General features: G+C 34.7%; 1 protein-coding gene across 1 annotated transcript in view; it reads left to right on the top strand.

The window, feature by feature from the left end:
* The window catches only part of LOC103255339 (brefeldin A-inhibited guanine nucleotide-exchange protein 1), a gene marked incomplete at its 3' end in the record, with an annotated part of 78,802 nt that overhangs the window by 37,526 nt on the left and 16,425 nt on the right, over positions 1-24,851 (top strand). The window contains exons 6-10 of the mRNA XM_008053302.1: positions 3,107-3,383; positions 7,147-7,257; positions 15,310-15,485; positions 16,733-16,866; positions 20,746-20,980. Of these exons, the coding sequence (XP_008051493.1) occupies positions 3,107-3,383; positions 7,147-7,257; positions 15,310-15,485; positions 16,733-16,866; positions 20,746-20,980 (933 nt within the window). The remainder of the gene's footprint in view (positions 1-3,106; positions 3,384-7,146; positions 7,258-15,309; positions 15,486-16,732; positions 16,867-20,745; positions 20,981-24,851) is intronic.

Raw genomic sequence — 24,851 nt, 5'->3', positions numbered from 1 at the left:
TCTAGATTATTATAATACCAAGTACAGTGTAAATGTTCTGTAAACAGTTGTTATACTGTATTGTTTAGGGAATACTGACAGGAAAAAAAAGACTACATATTTGTTTAGTACAGGTGCAATCATTCTTTCCCCTTACCTCAAATATTTTCAATCCCCAGTTGGTTGAATCACGATGCAGAACCCATGAATATGGAGGGCCAATATTTATTTTTTATTTATTTTTTGCATACCTTATTTATTTTTTAGGTATGTAAAACTCACTACGATTTAAGAGTCAGAGCTATTCAAAATGTATACTCAAAGAAGTATCATTTCCTCCTAATTCCTACCACCTCATTCCTCTTCCTGCCTTCATTCCACCCCTTGAAAGTAAGACAGGAGCCACATATCTCCTTATAATCAGAAGTAGTCACATAGGTATATTGTGGGAAGGAACTACACAAGGGTACTCTTTCACTTAGCAGAATATAGCAGTGTGTTCTAGAAAGCATATCAGTTCTTAGAGACAGTCCTCATTCTTTTACTTTAGAATGTATTGTAGTCTGTTAAACCGTTCTCCTATGTAGTAGCATCAGGTTATTTCTCATATTTTGCAGCTATCAACAGTGACTTCGTCACTTTTAAATAATAGAAAGATAGGTTTTATTGGTTTGACTTGTTCAACAAAATTTTATTAAGTGTGCTCCTGGCAGTGTTCTAGGTCTCACTTACATAGAGATATATGAACCCGACTTGACCACTACTTTCAAAGATCTCACAAACTGTGGGGTGTAGAGATGAAAGATAAACCTTAAACAAGTAATTATTTAAACAAACATATAACTGAATTGTGATAAATACCATGAACATGTTTTATGTTACAAAGAATATTTAGTTCTGTGCTATGGATAATTATAGAAAAGGGAGGAAAGAGAAGAGAGAAAAAAGAGAAGCTGGGGAACAAATGATTTAACTTCCACATTTGTTAAAACTTTCTAAGCTGTAATTGTAATTCACTGGTATTTACTACTGGTAACCTTACTTTCCTCTCTCCCCCACAAAATAAAACTCTATACAAAGCAAATCTTGTCAGACTTAGTTATTAAAAGTTCAGTTCTATAATTATTTCAAAAGAAAAAAATGCTATTTTTTTTTTCTCACCAGAACAGTGGTTCTGAACTGTAGATGGTTTTCTCCCTAAAGGCACATTTGAGACATTTTTGATTGACATGACTGGGATAGAGGAGCTGCCACTGGCATTTTGTAGGTAGAAATCAGAGATATTGCTTAACACCCTAAAGTACACAGGACAGCCCCCCAACAGTAAAGAAATATCCAGAATGTCATAGTGCTGATATTGAGAAACACTATGCTAGGAAGCAGAGAGATGTATAGAAAATGTTTAAAGGTTTATTTTCATAGAATAACATTTTTTTTTTTTTAAGAATATTGCTAGAATGTCTGCAACTCTAGAAAAAGTGGAAAAAACTAGAATTTGACACCATGCTTGTCTGTGATTTCAAAGCATTTACTTACGCCACAAACCATGTTGCTGATTGGTTGAAGTTAGGCTGAGGGTGTGATTTGATTGCAAGTCTTGGATTTCTCACTGTTACTCCAGAAATTGTTTTTTCTATGAATAAGCTAAAATATTGGTCTGAAAATTCTGTTCTGATTCTAACTGTCCAACTAATCATGTCCATCAGTAAATTAAGGAATGTGGACCATATAGATTATAAGGCTCTTTTTACCTTTTAGGCATTAAAATCTTTAAATTCAGATTTTTTTTAATATTAGGTAATTAGTTTTGGTATTTGTGCATAACGTGAAATATTACTGAAGAGTATGAAGTGTTTATATTTGATACCATAAAATACTTATATTTGTGGAAATTATTTCTGTGAGAGTCATTCTTATCAGCTCATGAGGACCAAAAGAGATGTGAAAAGCAGTAAAGTGATAAAGAAATGAAACCCTGTGATTCTGATTGTTAATGTTTTTAGCATCTTGTGAATCAGTTGTACAGAAAGTATTATGTACATAATAGTGACAGGTCTTCTAATATAAAAATCAGACATTTGTAGATACAGTTTTTTCATAATTATTAGATAACTAGGCAGAGTGATTTAAACCCTCATTGAAATTCTGTGTATTAAGTATAATTTTAATATTTTTTTCATTTGAAGATGTTTGACGAGATGACATACTATGCCACAGAAGGGTAAACACTGAAAAGTTCCCTCCTGCTCTTTTTTACCTAACTCTTGCCCTCTGTAGGTAACCATTAATATTAGTTTCTTGTGTATCTTTCTAGACTTTCTGTATGTATGTATAAGCAAAAGTGAGTATGTGAGTGTATTTTATTCCCCCATTCACATAATTAAACACCCAAATATAATGAAAAGGATATATATGAAGGGAGACCCAAAATGGTCAACCAAAGTTTAATCTGGAAGTTTTGAGATGGTTTCGTCACCATTTGCAGAAGAAACATCCCAAGTTGTGCCAAACCCATGACTGGTTTTTCACCATGACAATGCACCTGCCCACACTGTGCTGAGTGTTCAGCAGTTTTTGACCAAAAATGCCATGAAGCCTGTGCCCCATCTTCCCTGTTCACCAGTTCTTCCTCCAAGTGACCTTTTTTTGTTTCCTCGGATGAAAAAAGTCCTCAAAGGACAGTGTATTGCTGATGTGGAAAAGGTGAAACAAAAAACGGCACAAGCACTAAAAGGCATCAAAATTAGCAAGTTCAAACTGTTTTGAGCAGTGGGAAAATCACCTCAATAGGTGTACTGCATCAAACAGAGTACTTTGAAGATGACTGAAAATTAAACGTGTGAATAAATAAACAATTTTAATAAATATGTTCCGGGGGGGTTTTGTGTCCTCCCTTATAGTGAAGGTCTTTCATCTCTGTTCTTATGGCCAATTCCAGCCAATTAAGAAGTAAACATTGTTCATTGTTTTTAGTATATTTTATGGTCTTTGTTTCTGATGGACTATAATTTCCAAGCATATAGACAAAACGGCACCTTCTAAGGATTTATAGTTGGATATAACATTGTCCTTCCAAATTTTAAACAACTTATTTTGCTAATATTGGAAATCATTTTCTTTTTTTTAGTTGCAGGAAGCCAAACAAATGGAAAAAGAAAGGCATCGACAGCATCATCATCTGTTGCAGTCTCCAGTAAGCCATCATGAACCTGATTCACCTCAACTTAGATATTTGCCACCTCAGACTGTCGATCATATATCCCAAGAACATGAAGGAGACCTTGACCCCCATACAAATGATGTAGATAAAAGTCTTCAGGATGATACAGAACCTGAAAATGGATCTGATATTTCCAGTGCAGAAAATGAACAGACTGAAGCTGATCAAGCAACTGCTGCTGAAAGTAATCTTCCTGAGAAGGGGTTAGAAATTGGGGGTGGGGGGAGGTGTTTAGGGAAAATTGTAGGAATGAGAGTTTTGATGAAGAAATGTGAAAGGATAATATGTTTAATGGCTGCCGGGCACATTGTGGTAATGGTGGGCTTTTTTCATCATAGATTGTAAAGTTAATTTGACTTCAATCCAGAACATGTCCATTAATGATACTTTTCACTTATTAGCAACTCATGAGCAGTATGATTTATAGACTTTTTTTGGAGTATATAGTGTTTCTAAAGAGTGTTACAAATGTCTGTTAGCATATCTTATAGGAACTTCAGTTTTCTTCTTAAGATTGGTTTCATTGCAAACAAGTAACCTAGTAAGATTTTCTGGAATATGACTGAAATTTTTAGGAAATCATTATTGGTGTAGAAAATATGATTATGGTAAAAAAATACAGAAATTAAATATAAAAACCAGTCTTTTGAGTAACCAACTGACATGCAAAAACTTTTATTTATTTTTTACTCTGTATAGTAATCATTAAAATTGAGATGTTCTTTGATATTTTTTCCAAGTAAATGTATTGATAAAGAAATTACAAGATCACAAAAGTTAAATTGTATTCTTGTTTGACAAATTTATTTCTCTGTAAGAATAATCACATGGGTGTTTTTTTTTTTCCAAGTATTATTTTCAGCTTTAGTTGTTTTATGAACCTGTCAGGCAGTTTGGGTTGTTCCCTTTACCACTTAATTAGCTTGATGTCATTTAAAAAATGATGGAAATTCTGTTGCTTATTCAATGTGGTTGTCTAGAACTAGGATGGTTAAGGCTTAGTTACTATTCATCCAAAGTCTGTGTTTTTACTTCACTTTGAGGAAAGACCTCTATATTTTCAACTCTTGATTTTTTTTTTAACCACATCTTTTCTATAAGTTAGTAGTGGCGTAAATAGATGGCGTTCTGCTTTTTTCCTTTCCAACTTTCTGAGAAATATTATTGGCTAATGTCTGTAATGCCAACACTTTGGGAGGCCGAGGGAGGAGGATTGCTTGAACTCAGGAGTTTGAGATAAGCCTAGGCAACACAGCAAGACCTAGTCTCTACAAAAATTTTTAAAGTAAGCCAGGTGTCATGCATTTGTAGTCCCAGCTTCTCAGGAGGCTGAGGCAAGAGGATTGGTCAAGCCCAGGAGTTCAAGGATACGGTGAGCCATGATCATGCCCAGCCTGGGCGACAGAGTGAGACCCCGACTCAAAAAAAAAGAAAAAGTATATAGAATTATAAATAAGACATAGTTTTCTGTGGCATCATCATGGTTATTTTCGCTCTAAAGGTATTTTTCTCTCAGCAGCTAATATAAATAAAAATTCTGTTTGAAAGCCACTGATTCAGAGTTCCTTTACTGGAACATATCTCTGTTACCAGCTGTGTGACTTTGGACATAATAGTTAACTTCTCTAAGCATGTCCTATGTGTAAAAATTATCAGTCACTGTTATTCTAATCTGTTTCTTTCAGATAATGTATGTGAGAATTGACTCATTTCACTAGTCATTTTGTACACTTTTCAGACAGTGGCACTGTATGTTTAGTTTCATTGAAACTTTAATTTTCAGACTTTAAGTAATTCCATCCAACAAGAACACAGAAATAAAAAGCTTAAGAATGATGGGAAAATGATCTGTCAAGAAACTTAGGTTTTTGTTCCCAGAAGAATCTAAATGTTATTTTTATTTGGGTATTTTCTACACTAAGGTTATTGATTTGACATGCTTATTTATCAGGTTTCCCCTCATGGCATTCAATATCTTGGAGAATGCCCCTGACAGCAGATTAGGAGCAGTGAAATTACAGGGAGGATAGGTACCTGGAAGCCACCATTGTAAGTAGTGGTCCTTCAAAGTAGTGGGAGGAGGTAGGGGGTAGAGACAGCAGCACTACCAGCTGGTATGCAGTCTGATGCCATTTGGTGTAGGACAGTGGCTCCTAGACAAGGTCTCAAAGCACTTAAAAATGCTAATTGAGATTTTTCTCAGCATTTCAAAAAACCCAGTGGAAATTCTAGTTTTATCTGCAGTAGCCTATACAAACTATCTGTAATGTCAAGTTTCCCAGTTTCTCTTACTCTATTCAGAAGTTACCTGAGTTTTACAAAAATATTAAGTGAGTAGTAGATTCTTTTTTAACTTCTTTTTTTTTTTAATTCAGAGTCTCACTGATTTGCCCAGGCTGGAGTGCAGTGGCACACTCACGACCACTGCAGCCTCGACCTGCTGGGCTTAGGAGATCCTTCTGCCTCAACCTTCTGAGTAGCTGGAACTATAGGCATGTGCCACCATGCTTGGCTAATTTTTGATTTATTGTAGAGACGAGGTCTCACCATGTTACCTAGGCTGGTCTTAACCCTGTGGGCTCAGGCAATCCTCTAACCTCCGCCTCCCAAAGTGCTGGGATTACATACAGTGCACCTGGCTTTTTTTTAACTTCTTAAATTTAGTTTTGCATTGGAAATGTAGATTCTATTGGAGAAAAAATAATAAGGAAGGATTAGAAAGCACTGGTGGAGGTCCAGATGATTCTATCTCTGCTTCTTCAAGGACCTCACTGTGCAATGTTGATCTTATTATTGATGAGCCTAAGTAATCAAAACAAACTTTAATTACGTTTGATATATTATTTGATAAAGAATTGTATAGTAGTGTGTATACTAAGTAGTGTGTAGGATGTGTTAGAAATGTTTCAAAAAGCTTTTTTTTTTTTTTGAGACAGGGTCTTACTCTGTCTAGGTTGGAGTAAAATGGCACGATCGCACTCAGTGTAGTCTTAAGCTCCTGGGCTCAAGTGATCCTTCTGCCTCCTGAGTAGCTGTGACTACAAGCATGTGCTACTATGCCTGGCTAATTTTTAAACGTTGTTGTGGAGATGAAGCCTTGCTTTGTTGCCCAGACTAGTCTTGAACCGCTGGGAATCCTCTCACCTCAGCCTCCCACCTCAGCCTCGCGAAGTACTGGGATGACAGGCGTGTGCCTAGTTTGCATTCATAATACTTTTGAATGAGAGTTCTTGGCCAGGCACGGTGGCTTATGCCCGTAGGCCCAGCGCTTCGAAAGGCTGAGTCAGGAGGATCATGTCAGCCCAGGTGTTCAAGACCAGCCTGGGTAACGTAGCGAAACCTTCCCTCTACACAAAAGTCAGAAACTTAGCTGGGTGTGATAATGTATCCTTGTAGTAGTCCCAGCTACTGGGGAGTCTGAGGAGGGTGGATCCTTTTAGCCCAGGAGTTTGAGGCTGCGGTGAGCTGGGATTGTTGCCACTGCATTCCAGTCTGGGCAATGAAATAAGACCCTGACTCAAAACAAAAAAAGTTTTGGCTCTTAATGGTCTAATCTGGAAAATTCAGCTCAGTTGAATACTTATTTAATAGTTTGTTAAGTGAATTGTTGAAATTGACTTGAATTTGAGAAACAAGTTTTGTTTTGTTTTGTTCTGTTTTTTAGAGATGAGGTCTCACCATGTTGCCCAGGCTGGTTTTGAACACCTGGGCTCAGGCAATCCTCTCGCCTCAACCTCCCAAAGTGCTGGGATTAAAGGCATGAGCCACCATGCCCGGTTGAGAAACAAGTTTTGAAAGTTTAATATGCAATTGCTTCTCGTTTCAAAAATCTATTTGATTTTTTTCTTTTATTCTTCATTGTTGCGGAAAGTTTTTTATCATAAATGTTTAGTAAGGTATTTCAAAAAATTTAAAATAATGGTCTTTTGAATTTTTTTCTTTTAAAGCACTATCTAAAAATGATATAGTATATGATGGAGAAAACCATGATTGTGAGGAAAAGCCACAAGACATCGTACAGAGCATTGTAGAAGAAATGGTGAATATAGTTGTTGGAGGTAGTGTACTACTTTTAAAATCATCTTATTCTATCTTTGGGATTTTATCTGACTGTGGAGACTTTATAATGTGTGGAACAAAAAGGGCAAAATTATAAGCTCTTTCTTAAATTAGTGATTGTGTGTGTACAGAAAGATATTTATATATTTTTGATTATAGAAAATATTTTAAAACATCATTTTCTATAAAAATTTTCTATGATTTTTCTATAATTTTTGGTCATAGAAAATAAAGTCAACTTCAGTTGCAATTTTTAATAAAAATTCTGTTCCTAGCCGGGCTCGGTGGCTCAACCTGTAATCCCGTGCCTTTGGGAGGCTGAGGTGAGTGGATTGCCTGAGCCCGCGGGTTCGAGACCCGCCTGGGCAGCGAGACCTCATCTCTACAATAAATCAAAAAATCAGCCGGGCGTGGTAGCGCATGCCTGTAATTCCGGCTACTTCGAAGGCTGAGGCGGAAGGATCACCGGAGCCCAGCAGGTCGAGGCTGCGGTGGCCGGGAGCGACCACTGCACTCCAGACTGGGCGACCTAGTGAGACTCCAACTCAAAAAAAAAAAAAAAAAAAAAGGTTGATTTCATTTTGTTTTTGGTGGGGGAAGGGGCAAAGGTTTATTTTCCATCATCCTAAATATACGAAACTTTTATTTTATTGAAAAATTTTTTTTTTAATTTTAGATTCAGGGAGTATACATGTGTATTCATTACGTGGACATATTGTGTAGTGGTGGAGATTGGGTCTCAGGTGGCCCATTACCTAGATAGTGAAAAATATCTCAACTCAAAAATGTTTAAATTGTTTTGATTTTGAGTATTTTGTAGCCTTCTTGGAAAAAACATTATTTCTTATAACTTTATTATAACAGACCAACTTATAGTTGATATAGAGTCATTTCCTATTTATTGGATTGTATTATTAAAATGTTTTAAAATTTGTTAGGAATTTTACTCACATTTTTTATAAACAACATTATTATGGATAAGATTTGATTTGAACCCAATCCACTGAGGCTTATTTAACTCATGATTTCTTGCACAGGGCTAATCATAGTACTTTGCTACATATACTTCTAGAGATATGATTAAATGTATAGTATATATCTTGAATAAGAACAGTGCTATGCCTAAATCACCTTTATAATATCATTTCTAAGAATATATTTCCTCCCTTAGTACAACTGCAGAAGCAGGTATTCATCTGATTTTCTTCTCATTTTTTAATTCTTTTTTTTTATTCAACAAATCCTTATGGAGTGTGTACAGTTGCTTGGTTGTGTAGGGGGATACAAAAAATTAATCCAAGATAGATCATACTCTGGAGGAGAGGCGTTATGGAGTATATGTTTGCAAGAGACCAATGTAAGATAGAAAGTGATAAGTTCCCATTAGTAGTAATCAATGAAAATCCTATTAATATTCAGGGGGAAAAACAGTGATTATTTCTGGTTAAAATGATCCAGTAGGGCTCCATATAGTAGGTGACACTTGAATTTAGATGTATGAATTCATGCAGATAAAGGGGAGTGGTATTTCATACATTGGAAAAATCTCTTAACTAAAGGTTAGAGGAAAGAATGATTGGATAGATTTGGGAATTGGCAGGTGGTGGTTTGGCTGAAGAATAGCATAGGTAATATCATACAATAGAAAATAAGATTAAAGAAGTAGTTTGGAGCCAACCAATAGAAGATTATAAATTCCACGTTTAGAGTTTTGGACTTTATTCTAGAACAAATTACTATTAACGACTTTAGTACTGAGAAATGAAATGATCAGAACTATGCTTTAAGAAGCTAAGTCTGGAAATAGGAAGTCCAGTAGTAGACTAGCACAATAATGTAAGCATGAATAGGATTTTGACAGTGAAAAGATGAAACATAGATAAATGAGATAATGGATATTGAATCAAGCATTATAACTGATGAAGTAGGCAAAGAAGATAAAATAAAAAGTGTGTCATAGGTCCCCAAGGTTTGATGATTTCACAGAATCCAGTATATAGTTGTACTGACTACTATGATATATTACAATGAAAGGGTACAAAGTAAAAGCATCACGGAAAATAAGGTTTATGCGGCAAAGTTTAGAGAAAATCAAGTACACATCCCAGTAGTTCTGTCCCAGTGGAGTCATACTGGATGTTCTTGATTCCTCCAGCATCAAATGTGAAGTGTTGTCTATCAGGGAAGTTCTTAGAGACTCGGCCCAAGGTCTTTTGGGGGGGCTGTCATGTAGGCACCTAGCATGTACCAAAATTCCAGATTCCCAAAAGAAAAACTGGTGTTTAACATAAACCACACTATTTGTACAACTTGGGCAGTGAGCCACATCAGTTCTGGGAATAGTGGAAACCCTCCTGAAATACAAGTGCCCAGGTGCCAGCCAAGGACCAGTTGTGGAAGTAGGCCTTTCAAAGGATAGGAAGTCTCAGGCTGTGTTACCTTTTTAATGCACGATGGCCTCTCGGTTTTTGAGCCTAAGTAGATAGTGAATGGCTGAAGTATTGGTGGAATTGAACCATCATATTGGAGGAGAAGTTACTTGGGGAAAAAAAGTCACTAATAATTATGTTTGACATACTGACTTGATTTTCATGTTGACCATCATGCAGAAATATATATGAAATATGTAATAGAAAATTTGCTTCATGTGTCTTTAAATACACATACACACACACATGTATGTGTTTTTGCTGAACCATTTGAAAATTAGTTGTGTACCTCATGACATTTCACTCCTAAATACCTTGGCATATATCTTCTATAAATAAGAGCATTGTCATACATAATCACAATTCCATTTTTACAGCTAAGAAAATAACACAATTTCAAGAATATCAAATATACATAGATTTTAAAATGTTCCTAGTTGTCCCAAAATGTGTTTCTTATGTCTTTTTTTCCTCCTTTTTTTTTTTTTTTTTTTAAGTTGGAGTTTCACTCTGTCGCCCAGATTGGGGTGCAGTGGCCACTCCCAGCCACCGCAGCCTCAACCTGCTGGGCTCCGGCGATCCTTCCACCTCAGCCTTCCAAGTAGCTGTAGCTACAGGCGTGCGCTACCACACCTGGCTAGTTTTTGATTTATTGTAGAGATGAGGTCTCGCTAAGTTGCCCAGGCGGGTCTCAAATCCGCGGGCTCAGGCAATCCATTCACCTCAGCCTCCCAAAGGCGTGGGATTACAGGCTGAGCCACCGAGCCCAGCTTCTCCTTTTTTTAAAGTCCAGAATTCAACCTAAGTACATCTCATTTGCTTATGTCTCTTTGATCTTTTTAGTTTAAAACAAGTTCTCTTGATTTTTTTCCTGTCTTTCATGATGTTTACTTTTTGAAGAGTCTAAGATAATTGTAGAAATTTTGGGGATTGATTTGATTGTTTCATTATGAGTACATTTAGATATTTGGCAAGAATACTGCATAGGTGATGTTGGTAGTTCATATTACATCATATAAATTGCAATATAATGACAAGTTATTCCCTTGTTGGTGATGATGTTGGGTCATTTGGTTAAAATGGTGAGTGCCAGCTCTCTCTGGTAGGGAACGTTTTTCACTTTGTAGTTGATAACTAATCTGAGGTGTTACTTTGAAATCATATGAAGATCCATCCACTCTGTGATTTTAGTACCCATTGCTGATCTTGCCTTACTTAGTTATTAAATATTATTATTATTGCCTTACTTAGGTATTTTAATCTTGGGGATGTTTTTTGTTTGGGGTTGCAATGTGGTGATTTTCTAATTCTAAAATTAAATGACATCTCATAAAATGAGTATACCTTTTTTTGACACCCCTGGTAGATTTTAATTTCCCTTTCTCACTTTTTGGTATAATACTGAATGTGTTTGTGAGTGTGTTTGTGAGTGTGTGTGTGTGTGTGTGTGTGTACGCGCGCGCGCGTGTGCGCGACTTCCTTTTTCCCACCTAGTGTGTATTAGAAATCATTCTTAATTCAGTTGATATTTTCCCCATTCTTTTTTCTCATAACTCTCTGCAAAAACTCAGTTATTCAGATACATCACAGTTTATTCGTCTATAGTACTTAGGTTGCTTCCAGTTTGTTTGCTGGAGCGAAGAATGCTGCAGTGAATAACAACTTTGTACATCTATATTGTTTGATATTATGAAAGGTTATATTCGGCAGATTCCAGAAGTGAAATTATTGTTTTAATTTGCATTTCTCTGACTATGAGTGAAATTAAACATCTTTTCATATCTGTAGGGCCATTTGTGTACCGTCTAGAGTAATTTATTTGTGTCTTCTGTTCAGTTTGCGGTCAGATTTTTTTGTCTTTTTTCCCTTAATTTTTAAGAATGCGATATATATTAGGATTCTGTGACGTATTTTACGGATATTTTTTCTCGGTTTATTATTTGCCCAAGTTTTTTAATCTTGTGTTTTTTGCTCCACGAAACTGTTTTTAATAACATTTTTAATGCATGCCTGCATACACGTATTTAATATAAATGGGAATATAGTGATTGGACTTAACAGTTTTATAATCTTTTCACAAATTAAATTATAACCTTTTATGTCAGTTTATACTTCATTGTATCAGTGATTCATAATTTATTTAAATCTTACTAATGTAAGCATTTAGATTGTTTCCAGGATTTTGGTTTTTATAAGCCCTGTTGGTGATATACATTCTTGTTATAAACATATTTTTGCACTTATCTTTAGGATACATTAATAAAGAAGGAATAATTGATCAAATTGTATAGATATTTGAAATGTATATACAGTGCTATAATGTCACTTTAATGATGAAATTTCTCTATTTTCATAGGCATTTCCTTTTATCTGCAGGGTCAAAATATAGGAAGCAGTCATTTTGTAGGTCAGACATTGGCAGTTTCATATATTCCATCTGAATATCATTAGGCTATTTATACTTTTCTGAACTGCCTATTTATGTCTTTTACGTATTCTTCTGTCTTTTTGTTATTGTTGTTTCTAGAATTCTTTATGTTAAGAAATTATTTTTCATTCAGTGTAGTGTAACAATTATTTCAGTCTTTATTTTTTTTAAGCATGCTCACATTGTTATTTTTCTGAGCAGTTTGACCACACACAAAAAATTTAACAAATATCATCTTTTTCTTTGTGACTTCTGTGTTTTTCTTGCTTAGAATGGATTTTACCACCTTAAGATTATAAAAATATTCTACAATATGTTTTTCTAATATTTTTATTTTCTTATTTCAAATTTAGCTCTTTAATTCATCTTGAACTTATTTTTCTATATGATTTGAAATTGGATAGCTAATTATAACCTATAAAAATAATCCTTTCCCAGTTAATTTAAATTGCCAGTTTTATGCTAAATAGTTCTATTTTTAGAGTTTTCTGTACAGTTACATTGATCTGTTTGTCTTTTCCTATGCAGTGTCCATTGTTGAATTATTTAAAATATTTTGACTTTATAGTATATTTTGATCTTCATTGTACAAGGCTCCCCTCATTGATTTTTAAATTATTAATTGCATACATATTTTTTAGATGAACTTTAGAACCAGTTTATTAAGTTCAAAAAATAAAGCCTATTTAGTAATTGGAATTGTAGTTTGTACTTATAAATTAGCTTGACAAGATAATACCTTTTTTGTAGTATTGAGTCTTCTCCAGAAACATAAAAAGGTGATTTAGTCAAATCTTTTATGTCATTCAGGAAAGTTTTATTGTTTTGTTTTTTTTTCCTTTGGCTTTTATACTTTTCCTGTTAAATTACTTCTGTATTTTTTGTTTAGTTTTGTTAGTATTTTGGTTGGGTCTTTTTTTTTTTCCTATTTCTTTACTTAATTGGAATGTGGAAAAATTCTTATTTTTCTTTGTTTCCTGTTTAGTTACCTTTTGAACACTCATATTATTTCTAAACATTTTTTGCTTGGTTATTTTGTTTTTTCTCTACATTATTTATATCTCATTTTTTGTTTGCTTTTGTTATATTATATAGGCTGTCACCTCTAATAAATGAATAATGACAGTGATGGTGAGAATCTTCTTTTTTTTTAAACTTTTTAAAAAAATTGTTTCTATTTCACTGTTAAATTTAATGATAGCTATTGTTTTTGGAGGATACTCTTTATGAAGTTAAATATGTTTTCTTTTGTTTCCAGTTTTTTGTTTGTTTGAGTTGGAGTCTCACACTCAGTCACTCAGGCTGGAGTGCAGTGTCACGCTCATGGCTACTGCAGCCCCTCTACCTGCTGGGCTCAGACAATTCTTCCACCTCAGCCTTCCAAGTAGCTGGAACTACAGGCACATGCCACCATGCCTGGCTAATTTTTTGATGTATTGTAGAGATGAGGTCTTGCCAAGTTTCCCTGGATTCAGGCAATCCTCTCCCCTTTGCACCTCAAAGTACTGGGATTACAGGCGTGAGCTACTGCATCCAGCCAATTCTTAATAGACTTTATTATTCCTATAGCTGATGAAGAAATTGAGGCAAAGAAAGATGAAATAACTTATGCAGTTAAATGGTGAAGACATGCTTGAAGCACAGGTCTCTCATGTTCTAGAATCTGTATTCCTTATAGTACAGTATGTTTCCCTCATACTACCTTATGGTTTTTTCATTTGGTAGCATGAAAGGAATACAAGGGTGGGCCAAAAACACTAGAATTATCTTTTGGAGGGCAGGCCCCATATAATATAGACTTCTCCTGCTAAGTAAGTGTTCAAGGAACCCATTAGCATCAGTGTGTCAGCTAGCATTATCGTGAGATGCTGTGTTCAGCTTCAGTGAATTGTTTTTGTGGCAAACAGGTGACTGGTTCTTCCACCATGACAACACCCCTGCCCACACCGCACTGAGTGTTCAGCAGTTTTTGATCAAAGAATGGCATGACCCCCGTGCTCCACTCTCCCTATTTACCCAATATTGCCCCGAAAGACTTTTTATTTCCCTGGATGAAAAAAAGTCCTTAAAGGGAAACGTTTTGCTGATGTAGAAGAGGTGAAACAAAAAATGGCAGAAGCACTAAAAGGCATCAAAATTGACAAGTTCAAAAACTGTTTTGAGCACTGGAAAAAGCATCTCAATAGGTGTATTGCATCAAACAGAGAGTACTTTGAAGATGACTGAAGTTCAAACATGTAAGCCTGGGCAACTTGGCGAGACCTCATCTCTACAATAAATAAAAAAACTAGCCAGGCGTGGTTGCGCACGCCTGTAATTCCAGCTGTTTGGAAGGCTGAGCCGGAAGGATCACCAGAGCCCTAGCAGGTCGAGGCTGCAGTGGCCGGGAGCGACCACTGCACTCCAGTCTGGGCCAACTCAAAAAAAATAAATAAATAAACATACAATATTTTGTAAATAAATTTCAGGGGTTTTGGGGTACCCCCCCCATATAGTTCATTACACTTAGAGTAGTAGTGGTATTATTTTCATTATCTTTGTTTGTTCTACCAGAAGTCATTTGTTTCAGTTTACATTAATTATACATATGATTACTCAGAGTGACATAATGAAAAATATTCAGTGAGGTAAGCCATCATTTCTCTAGCTATATTCCAAATAAAGTGCATTATTAGAGATACTAGTAGGACTTCTTACAAAAGGGAGGGAGATCATGACCAAATAAATTTTGAAACACTACATATTATATGTATCCTCTTTGGAGAGCTCAGTGCATATTAGCAACCTAATGGCTATAATAAAGAAATGTATTTCCCAAGATTTCCTAAACGTATTTGATAACGGGATATTTTCTTCAAGGAGTTTCTCTTAATGTTTCAAGATATTAGCATATATCAAGACACAGTTGAGTAAACACTAATATAGACTAAAAAGTAAGCTTCTGTTTTGGCACATCCTAGTTAGCCTTTCATCAGCTAAGTGTGTTTCATTGCCAGAGCAAATTAAGGATTATATTGGGAAGTATGCCAAGTGTATACTTACTAGTTAGTATGCTAACCTTTAAATAGTGCCAATACATATTTTACTTCCCATTACTTTTTTACCACTGTTTCACTTAAAATACTCTGTGCTTTTTAAATACACTTTGGTCAAGTCTGATATATTTGCCTGTTTTTCTTTTCTTACCGTTTTAGATATGGGAGAAGGGACTGCTATAAATGCAAGTGCAGATGGCAACATTGGAACTATAGAGGATGGTAGTGATAGTGAAAATATTCAAGCAAATGGAATTCCAGGAACACCAATTTCTGTTGCATACACACCATCCTTACCCGATGACAGATTGTCAGTCTCTTCTAATGATACTCAGGTATAATTAGGGGTGGGGAAGATCCTGTTAATCACACCTCATCAACAAGGTTACCTGCATAATGAACATTTGTATTCCCAATCCTCAATTGTACACCACATGCCTAAAATTTAAAAAAAGTTTTTTTAATTTAAAAAATAATCTTACAGATTTATAGGCTATCAACACATTGTCGTGCATATTTCTAGTTGATGATGCTAACTGATTCAGTTTGGGGAAATGAGAAACTTGGACATTTTCTTCATTGATATACATGACAGCTGTTTATTCCCTTCATAGTTTGGTAGTTACATTTCCAAATCTGTGGTTTGTCTCATCTCTGTTCACATCTTCCCTATACCTCCCCCTACACTGAATTACATTTTTAAAAGAACATTATCATCACATTCCCAGGATAATTCTAGTATAGGTCGAGCATTTCTAATCAGAAAACCAAAATGCTCCATATCCAAAGCAGAGTGCCTACATAATTCTCAAAAATCATACTCAAAGGAGAAATGCTTATTGGAACATTTTGGAGTTTTGGATTAGGATGCTCAATCAGTGTGATACAAATATTCCAAAATCCAAAATATTTCTTGGGCTAGGCATTTTGGATGTGGAGTACTCGACTTGTGTCATAGAGTGAGAAAACTTTTAGAAATCTAGAGAACTTCATCTTAACCTTAGTTCAGGGTTATAAAGAAATCAGTATCACAGTAGTGACAGGTTTTCTTCATTTTTCCTACTCTATATTTTGTGTGATTTTATTCTTGTTGTTTTAAATAAGGGATGCCTACCCTAAGTCTTGGCTTTATTGTCCTTCAGCAGTTAACAGCTTTTAAACATTGCCCTGACAGTCTCCACTGCCTTATGTCTGTCTAGAGTAGATAAAAAATAAAATAGCATAAAACATCCAATGACAGGTAGTAAGTATATTTAGGCCATTGTATACATACCTTGTCAGGGCATGATGTACTGGATTTTTTTGGTCAGCGATAGTATGAACTAGGTAAATTTTAAGAGTGTATTTGGTGGTAAGTGCAAAATATTTTAAAAGTGTATTTTTAAAAAGGTATTTATTGTTGGGTATGGTTGTAGTATGTCAGAGTAAAGGAGAAAACCATGTGACAATTCCTCATACGATTCCAATTCCAATAGCTGGGGGAAACCTGACCTGTTAGTGAATTGAATAAAATATACCAGAAGGCCAAGGTGATTTTACATTGGCAAACGTTCCTATGTTCATGGTATTTTAACTTGTTTAGGAATCTGGAAATTCTTCAGGACCTTCACCTGGTGCTAAGTTTTCCCACATTTTACAAAAGGATGCCTTTCTAGTATTCAGGTCATTGTGTAAACTGTCAATGAAACCACTGTCAGATGGACCGCCAGATCCAAAGTAAGTCATTAACTGTTTTGCCTGACACATGGAGATATTTAGGCTTGAAACTTACTGTTAAGCTTGTGTTTGGATTTTCTTTTGTTCTTTTTGTCCTTCTGTAGCACCTTAAAAAAAAAATTGGAGGCCAGGTGAGGTGACTCATGCCTATAATTGCAGCACTTTGGGATACTGAGGTGAGAAGATTGCTTGAGCCTAGGAGTTTGAGACCAGCCTAAGCAACATAGTGAAACCTCGTCTCCACATAGAAAAAATTAGCTGGGCATGGTGGCATGTGCCTGTAGTCCCAGCTACTCAGGAAGCTGAGGCAAGAGGATTGCCTGAACCCAGGTGGTCAAGGCTGCAGTGAACTGTGATCCATGCCACTGTGCTCCAGCCTGGGCAACAGAGTGAGACTGATGAAAATAAAATAAAATAAAATAAAAATTGGGAGGTGGTGGTATTTTACTTTAAAAAAAAGTATCGAAAAACAAAAAGCTCCAAAACTGTTGGGGTCTGTACCTTAGACTATATTCCAGAGGATATGACAACATTATAGAATAGTGCCTGGTACATAGTAGATGCTCAGTAAATATTATTGAATGAATTAATTAGTGAATTTTTACTTCCATGTTGCAAATAACTTTGGAGATAATATTTTCTGGCTGTTTCCTAGCCTCATGCAAGGCTTCTGAAAACTGACAGTCGAAAGATACTAAAACCTAAAAGAAAGAAATTTTAAAAGTCATAACGGAAGATAATGTATTAAGGTCTGACAGAATGCCCTAGGATGATACCTTTCTCTGTAGGTGACAGGAAGAACTTTGAGATTTGATTCACTTGTCTAATTCCCATCAAATATGTTAGTTGTTTAAATCCTAGAAAAGTGCCATTTTTGTGAGTCATAAATGGTCAAATGTATTTCTTTTATATAATTCAAATGTAACTAATTACTGCTTGAGATTGAGTTGGGAGTTATACGAGTGGCCTGCTTCTCTAATGTTGCAGGACCGTGTATTGAAACTTGACAATTTTAAGAGAACTTTCTGGAGAAAGAAACCTTGGAGAGGACCTGAGTAGCTTTAAGAAAGGGATATTGAAATAGGGGGAAATGTAAGCAACACTACTTCGATAAAAATCCTCTATAGTGTTTCAGTTTCTAAGTGCCAACTAAGAAGACTAGAGACTGTAAAAACTATATTTCTGGAAACTACATTTTTAATGTTTTCTTTAGTTTAGTTTTTTTTTTTTTTGCCAGATTGTACTAGTTCAATGAGATACATCCTTTAGGCCCAGAAACCTAAATTCATGAAATCTTTTTAGGGCCAAATCCTTAAAGTCAGAAATGTAATTTATTGGTTCTTCTTTATTTTGAAACTGTAAACTCTCCAGAAAAGTGTTAGTTATCTTGCAATATAAACTTGCATATACCTTTTATGCTGTATAAGAATATATTATAAACATTTTCAGTTTCTCATTATGAGGGGAAAAATACCTTTCTTATTCAAAAATTAACAATTTTGACATCATTCTGAATTGATGAAATAATTTTAAGAGATAACTTAAAAATTTGATGTTATTGCTGAAGGCCTCCTTACCATGCTTTAAAAAATGTTATTGACCTTAAAAGCCTCAGATGTTTAATTTTCCCAAATCAGATCTTAAAAATGTGACTTGAAAAAATGCTAGAAACAGAAAAGAGGGAATTCTTTAAAATGCTGAAAATGAAAAGGACACTAAAGAAAATATACGAACTTTGAAGAGTACTATGGAGTGGTGTGTTCATTATTTCTGATAAAAGAGTGATCTAGTTTTGAAAAGTTACAGTTTTTAATATTACAGACATTCTTATGACGAATAATGTAAATTAACAAACTTTCTATTTAGTGAGCCTAAACCCAAATATTAGGAAATTTTGTTTGAAGACCTTCTTAACTTGACCGTCAGGGCCATTAAACATTGAAATTGAATACTGAAAGAGATCAGATTTTCCACACTTAAAAACTACTTTTTCCGGGCAGCCCCTTCAGGTCCCCTCCCGCTGTCGGAGCTATTCTGTCTTCTCCATAAATCCTCTTAAAAAAATAATAATAATAACAAAACAAAAAACTAGTTTTTCCAAAAGAGAATATGTGGTTTCTCTTTCAAATGGTTTTTTTTTGCAGAAAATCAATGAACTCTTTTAGTTACATAATTTTCCTTTTTTGGTCTTTGCTTCTTTTTATACTTTCTGGCCTTGCTAAAATGGTGATCCAGGAAATGTTCTTTAAGCCTGAATCATAATTGGAAACTACCCCATGCAAAACTGCAGAACTGAAATTTCTAGCCTCTTTTGCCTATCGAAAGTATATTGATATTTTTGTATCACAAGATAGTCATTTGATTATTTCTTAATTCATTAATGCCTTGTAAATAGGAGGTACTTTAAATGATTGATTGCAAGAATACATTTTTTTTTTGAGCACATACATACAAGATATTTTGTTAGATGCTGGGGGTACAAAGATTAAAATATAACGAAGACTCATGTTAGAGAATGATAAGCTGCAGGATTTAATTACTGTGGGAATTGAGCCAAAAAGGTGATAAATGTGAGTTAGAGTAAGAAGCAGTGATAGGGAGTAAAAAGCCTTGGAAGACCACTAGAACAAGAGGGGGAGATACTTGGCATACTCCATATTTTCCTGTAGCTATTCAAAGTCTTATGTCTTGCTGTTTCTAAGTTGATATACTAAGCATTATGTTTTGTTATGTATTTGCTGCATATATTCTTAGACTCAGAGGAATAGCCATCTTGGAAACATGACTATCTACTAATGAGCCGTAATATTATTGGCTCCAGTTTCATTTCAAAGAAAGTAGGGTTTTTTTGTGATACCCATATACATGAAGTTAATTAACTATTCCTTGTTAGATTTTACTTAGTTTCTTGAATTACCTGATACTTAACAACCACGAAAATTTTAAGGTGGAAGTCAAGAGCAATAAGTTTACTATATAGTGTAAATGTGACTAAATGCAGCATTTTGGATAAAATTTTTTAAAGAAAATTAACCAACTACTAGGGTGTTTAAGTGTGTTCTATATTTGAAATGTTGCCTGAGATCAGTGTCCTTGGTCTTTTGGGCTTAAGAGAGCAGTTGCAATGGGAGAAAAACTATATTTGCAAAATCTGATATTTAAAATGCTAGATAGTCATCAGAAGCATAGCACAGTATATTGATTGGAAAAAAATTAAAAATTTTAAACCAAAATTTGCTTTTCAGCTTTTCACTACAAAAATATTTAGAGTAAATGGCAAACCTATTAAGAGATAAAGTTTTTAATTGTTCTAAAAGCCTCTGTTTATTTCAAAAGAGAAAAAAAATCTTTAAATGGTTACTGAAAAAGTAAGCTTCAAGTAGTACTATAATTTGTTAATAGAGCCAAAACTTTTTTATTGGTGTTTGGAATTTCTGAGTAGCATAACTAGGAAAAAATTAATTTAACTGTTATATGCTGAATATAACAGTCTGAGATGTTCATAATGATTTCTCAGAAGTATAGTTGTAAAGGAAAGGAACAAGGCATAAATCTTCAAACTATTTTTTCTTTTCCAGTGGGACAGTAGATTAACGTTAAACATTTTTAAACGTTAAATGATTTCTTTTCCCATTTGGAAAATTTGTGAATCATATTCTGTAGTACATGGGAACATCAGTAGAAGCACTGTTGTTAGTAGCTAAGTTGCTCGTGTACTGAATTTTTTTTTTTTTTTTTTTTAATGTTATAGAATTTCTGTTAGCCTCCATTTAAAAAATTTGTGAAATTATGTGGTACCAGGAAATATCTTTGGAACAATCCATTATTATCATAATGCTAAACTTGTCCATATACTATGCCTTCTTTTTTACATTTTAGGTCTCATGAATTACGATCCAAGATTCTTTCATTGCAGTTACTTCTATCCATTCTGCAGAATGCAGGACCTGTTTTCAGGACAAACGAGATGTTTATTAATGCTATTAAGCAGTATCTTTGTGTTGCACTCTCAAAAAATGGAGTCTCATCTGTTCCAGAGGTTTTTGAGCTTTCTCTTTCTATATTTCTTACTTTGTTATCAAACTTCAAGACACATCTGAAGATGCAAATTGAGGTATGTTTCGCATTTAGGCATTCAAGTGTAAGATTACTATTGGATATTTCATTTGTTTCTTGTTAAGTTATTAATACACTGGAAAGTTTCCCAGAATGTGAGATAGTATTTATGTATTGTCATGTACTACTTTTTTTAAATTCATCCATTCAAGTAACTTGTGCCTATGAAGTACTAGGCGCAGAGTAAGCATTAAGAATGCAAAATAAAATAAGAGACAGCCCCTCAGGGAACTTATACTAGTTTAATCAGTGATTCTAACTCTCTTGATTCAATTTGATCCTCACAAGAGCTTTGTCATTATATACATGGCATGTTGTAATGAATTTGGTTATCTTAAAAGAAAATTCTAAGTATATACTGCATCTACATGTTTTTGTTTTTTTTTTTGAGTTGGAGTCTCACTCTGTTGCCCAGACTGGAGTGCAGTGGCTGCTCCCGGCCGCTCCGGCGATCCTTCTGCCTCAGCCTTCGGAGTAGCCGGAATTACAGGCATGCGCTACCACGCCCGGCTGATTTTTTGATTTATTGTAGAGATGAGGTCTCGCCGCCCAGGTGGGTCTCGAACCTGTGGGCTCAGGCAATCCACTCACATCAGCCTCCCAAAGGCGCGGGATTACAGGCTGAACCACCGAGCCCGGCTGCATCTACATGTTTTAAAACCATCTAAGTATTATATACTTTAAAAGAGGAGCCAGGCTCGGTGGCTTTATTTTAATGTATATATTCCTGAGGATTTCTTTTTACCAAGATCTTTGGAAATAGACTGGAATTCATGTGGTTCTAAATTATTTTCAGATGAGCTTCAAGTCAGTGACAAGTTAAAAAAAAAAAAAAAGAAATAAAAATATTTTAGAGACTTAGTAAAACTAAAATAGGAACCTTCTGACCATGTCTGCATGTATTGTGGAGTTGTACCAGTTTCTGATTTTTTGTTCTCATCTCCAAATAATTCAGTACTTGAAAATAGTACTTTATATGTTTTTATCGATTTAATGGATCTTTTTTCAACTTGTCATTTGTTAAAAGATTATTTTGATTATGATGTATATTTATATTATGTGTGATATATGCAGGTTATATTTTAATTTTTGATGATTTTATATTTGATACTAACTCAAGACTAAATATTAGCTCAATAGAAACAATAAAATTTTTTCAGAATTTTAGGATGGCTAAAATAATTTTAATTTAAAATTTTATTATTAATGTTCTGTAATAGCTATCAAGTTTATTTAGAACATTGTTATGGGACTAAAACAGAATAAGGCTTTGGTATTTTAAGAGAAAAGTTTTAAAATTTGGGCCATATTTTTGGGACAGAAAATAACGTTTGGTGCCTCTGTGTGATGTCACGCTTTAGGCAGTTTGCCATGTTTGTTAAAATAATCCAAAGCATTTAACTTGGAAGAGTTGCTATTTGTAGATAGTTTTTACCCCACTGTCTTCAGGAACTACAAATAAAAGAAACTTTTTAAAAAAAGTTTGGAGCTTCGATTTTGCAGAAAAACTGGTAGTCTTTCATTTGATGATGAGATATTTAAGTTGATATTAGAGAATTTTGAAGACTGTGTAGCCAAACATTTGCAGATTTTTGAACACTGAGACTTCACTTCTTTAGGGACTATTTAGTAGATTACATAAAATATAAATTTAAATTCTTATGGAACTAGACATAAAAAAATTTAAGTTGGGATTACTATTTTGTATGGTAAATTTGATTTACTCTACAAAAATGAATTTGAAAGAAAATCCTCTAAGAAATTTCCTGTTAGTGCATAGAGGGTAGATTCTCATTACAAAATTGTTGTAATATTGTTCTCATTTTTAAAAAGAGACAGGTTTATTTCACTCTCTATTGTCCTTCAAGGAGGTATAATGAAGATAAAATGAGATCAATGTAGATATGCCTTCAAAAATATTAAACATATTTAAATTAAGATAAACTATGTTTTACTAGGAGAAAGCACAATATATAAAAATACAACTTTGCAAAACAAAATTAAAGTTGTCACTTGAAGATTCATTTCAGAGTTTCTTTTCATTTTTCTTTTTTGAGTTGTGGTCTTACTACTCTGTTGCCCAGGCTGATGTACAGTGATGCGATCGGGGCTCACTGCAGCCTCGGCCTCCTTCCTCTTCACCCTCCCAAATAGTTGGAACCACATGCCCTGCCAATTTTGTGAATTTTTTTGTAGAGACGAGGCCTCACTGTTTTGCCTGAGACTCTTGGGTTCACACAGTCTTCTCACCTCGTCCTCCCAAAGTGCTGAGATTACAGGAGTGAGCCACCATGCCTAGCCAAAGTTTCTCTAATGTGATTTTTCCATGAGTATTACATTACATATTTATTTCAAGAAAGTACAGTTTGTATACAGCTTTTCAAGAGTACATCTATTATGTGAAGACAACATACTTATGATGGAGCTATTATTCTGCATATGTACACATACATTATATGTGCTCAGTAAATGAATAAAAGGTTGGTTTTTTTTTTTTTTTTAGAGCCCCTGTTTGCAAACATGGTCTCTTATATTGCAAGTAGGCTTTTGCTTATTAATGCAATTTGATGAATCATAGATAGTAGCTAAAGTGCCTTTTTCTCTTCAAATCTATATCATTTATTTTGTAAATTGAAAATTCCAAAATTTCTTGATTCATAGCATCAGTAGCATCTTTAATTTTTTTGTAGTGTACTTGGGCCAAAAGAAGTAACAGTTCTATTTATTAAGTAGTTAGGGCCAAACAACTTCATAAATATTTTTCTTAACAACTTAGTATTCATTTCAAAAACAATCTTAAGCATAAATTGAAAGAAAAAATAGTATTTTTATTTCTTAACTACAGTTACTTGCCACTGGGATGCGTGTGCCTATTAGACAGTGAACACAACTTCATAGACCTTGGGATCAGGCTGGGCATTGCCACCCTCATTCTATTCTTCATTGATTTTCCTGTAATGTAATACTTGCTTTTTATCATAACAACTATAAAAACCCAACTTTGCAGAGATAATGAAGTAATTAAAAAGGTGTGTGATGTGTCTCGATTAGTGTGATCTAACTGAAATCATGAACAGTCTTCAAGTTATTTTGAAGTATTCAGATGTATTTCCCTCTGAATTTTGCCTCAGAAATCATGGCACCATTTTGAGTTTGTTATAGCATTCTGGGGGTACCTTGGTCCAGTATTTAGGAACCGTAGCCTTAGTGACATATTTATTGAATATCCACCATGTGCCCTGCTATGTGGACACAAAGCAAAAAAGACCTGGTTCCTACCTTCCTAGAGCTTACAGTTCATAAGATATTAAGCAAGTAAGTAAAAATGTACTTTTGAGTTTTGTGAAAGAAAATCACATTACAGGAGTACTTAATCCAGCTTGGGGAAAGATTCAGTTTATCTTTGTTATAATTATGATTATTTCTGGATTCATAATACATATGTTCCTTAATTGTTAATATGTTTGTTTTTCAATCATCCCTTAAGTCACAGTCGCTTTTACAAAATAAATTTAAATCCCAAAATTCTTAGCTGTTCAATTGAAATTTATTTTATTAGGTTATTAACTCCTTGCTTGGTATTATTTGGTGTAATGAATAGTGAAAGAGTAGTGGAAGGCTGAGGCAGAAGGATCTCCGGAGCCCAGCAGGTCGAGGCTGCGGTGGCCGGGAGCAGCCACTGCACTCCAGTCTGGGCGACAGAGTGAGACTCCAACTCAAAAAAAAAAAAAAAGGAATAGTGAAAGAAGCCGGGCTCGGTGGCTCAGTCTATAATCCCACGCCTTTGGGAGGCTGAGGTGAGTGGATTGCCTGAGCCCGCGGGTTCAAGACCCACCTGGGCAGCAAGACCTCATCTCTACAATAGAATC

Source organism: Carlito syrichta, unplaced genomic scaffold, assembly GCF_000164805.1.
Source record: "Carlito syrichta isolate Samal-C Ts95f unplaced genomic scaffold, Tarsius_syrichta-2.0.1 Scaffold288042, whole genome shotgun sequence".
Lineage (NCBI taxonomy): Eukaryota > Metazoa > Chordata > Mammalia > Primates > Tarsiidae > Carlito > Carlito syrichta.
Note: the sequence above shows the minus strand (reverse complement) of the source record. Positions and strands in the feature narration are given on the sequence as shown.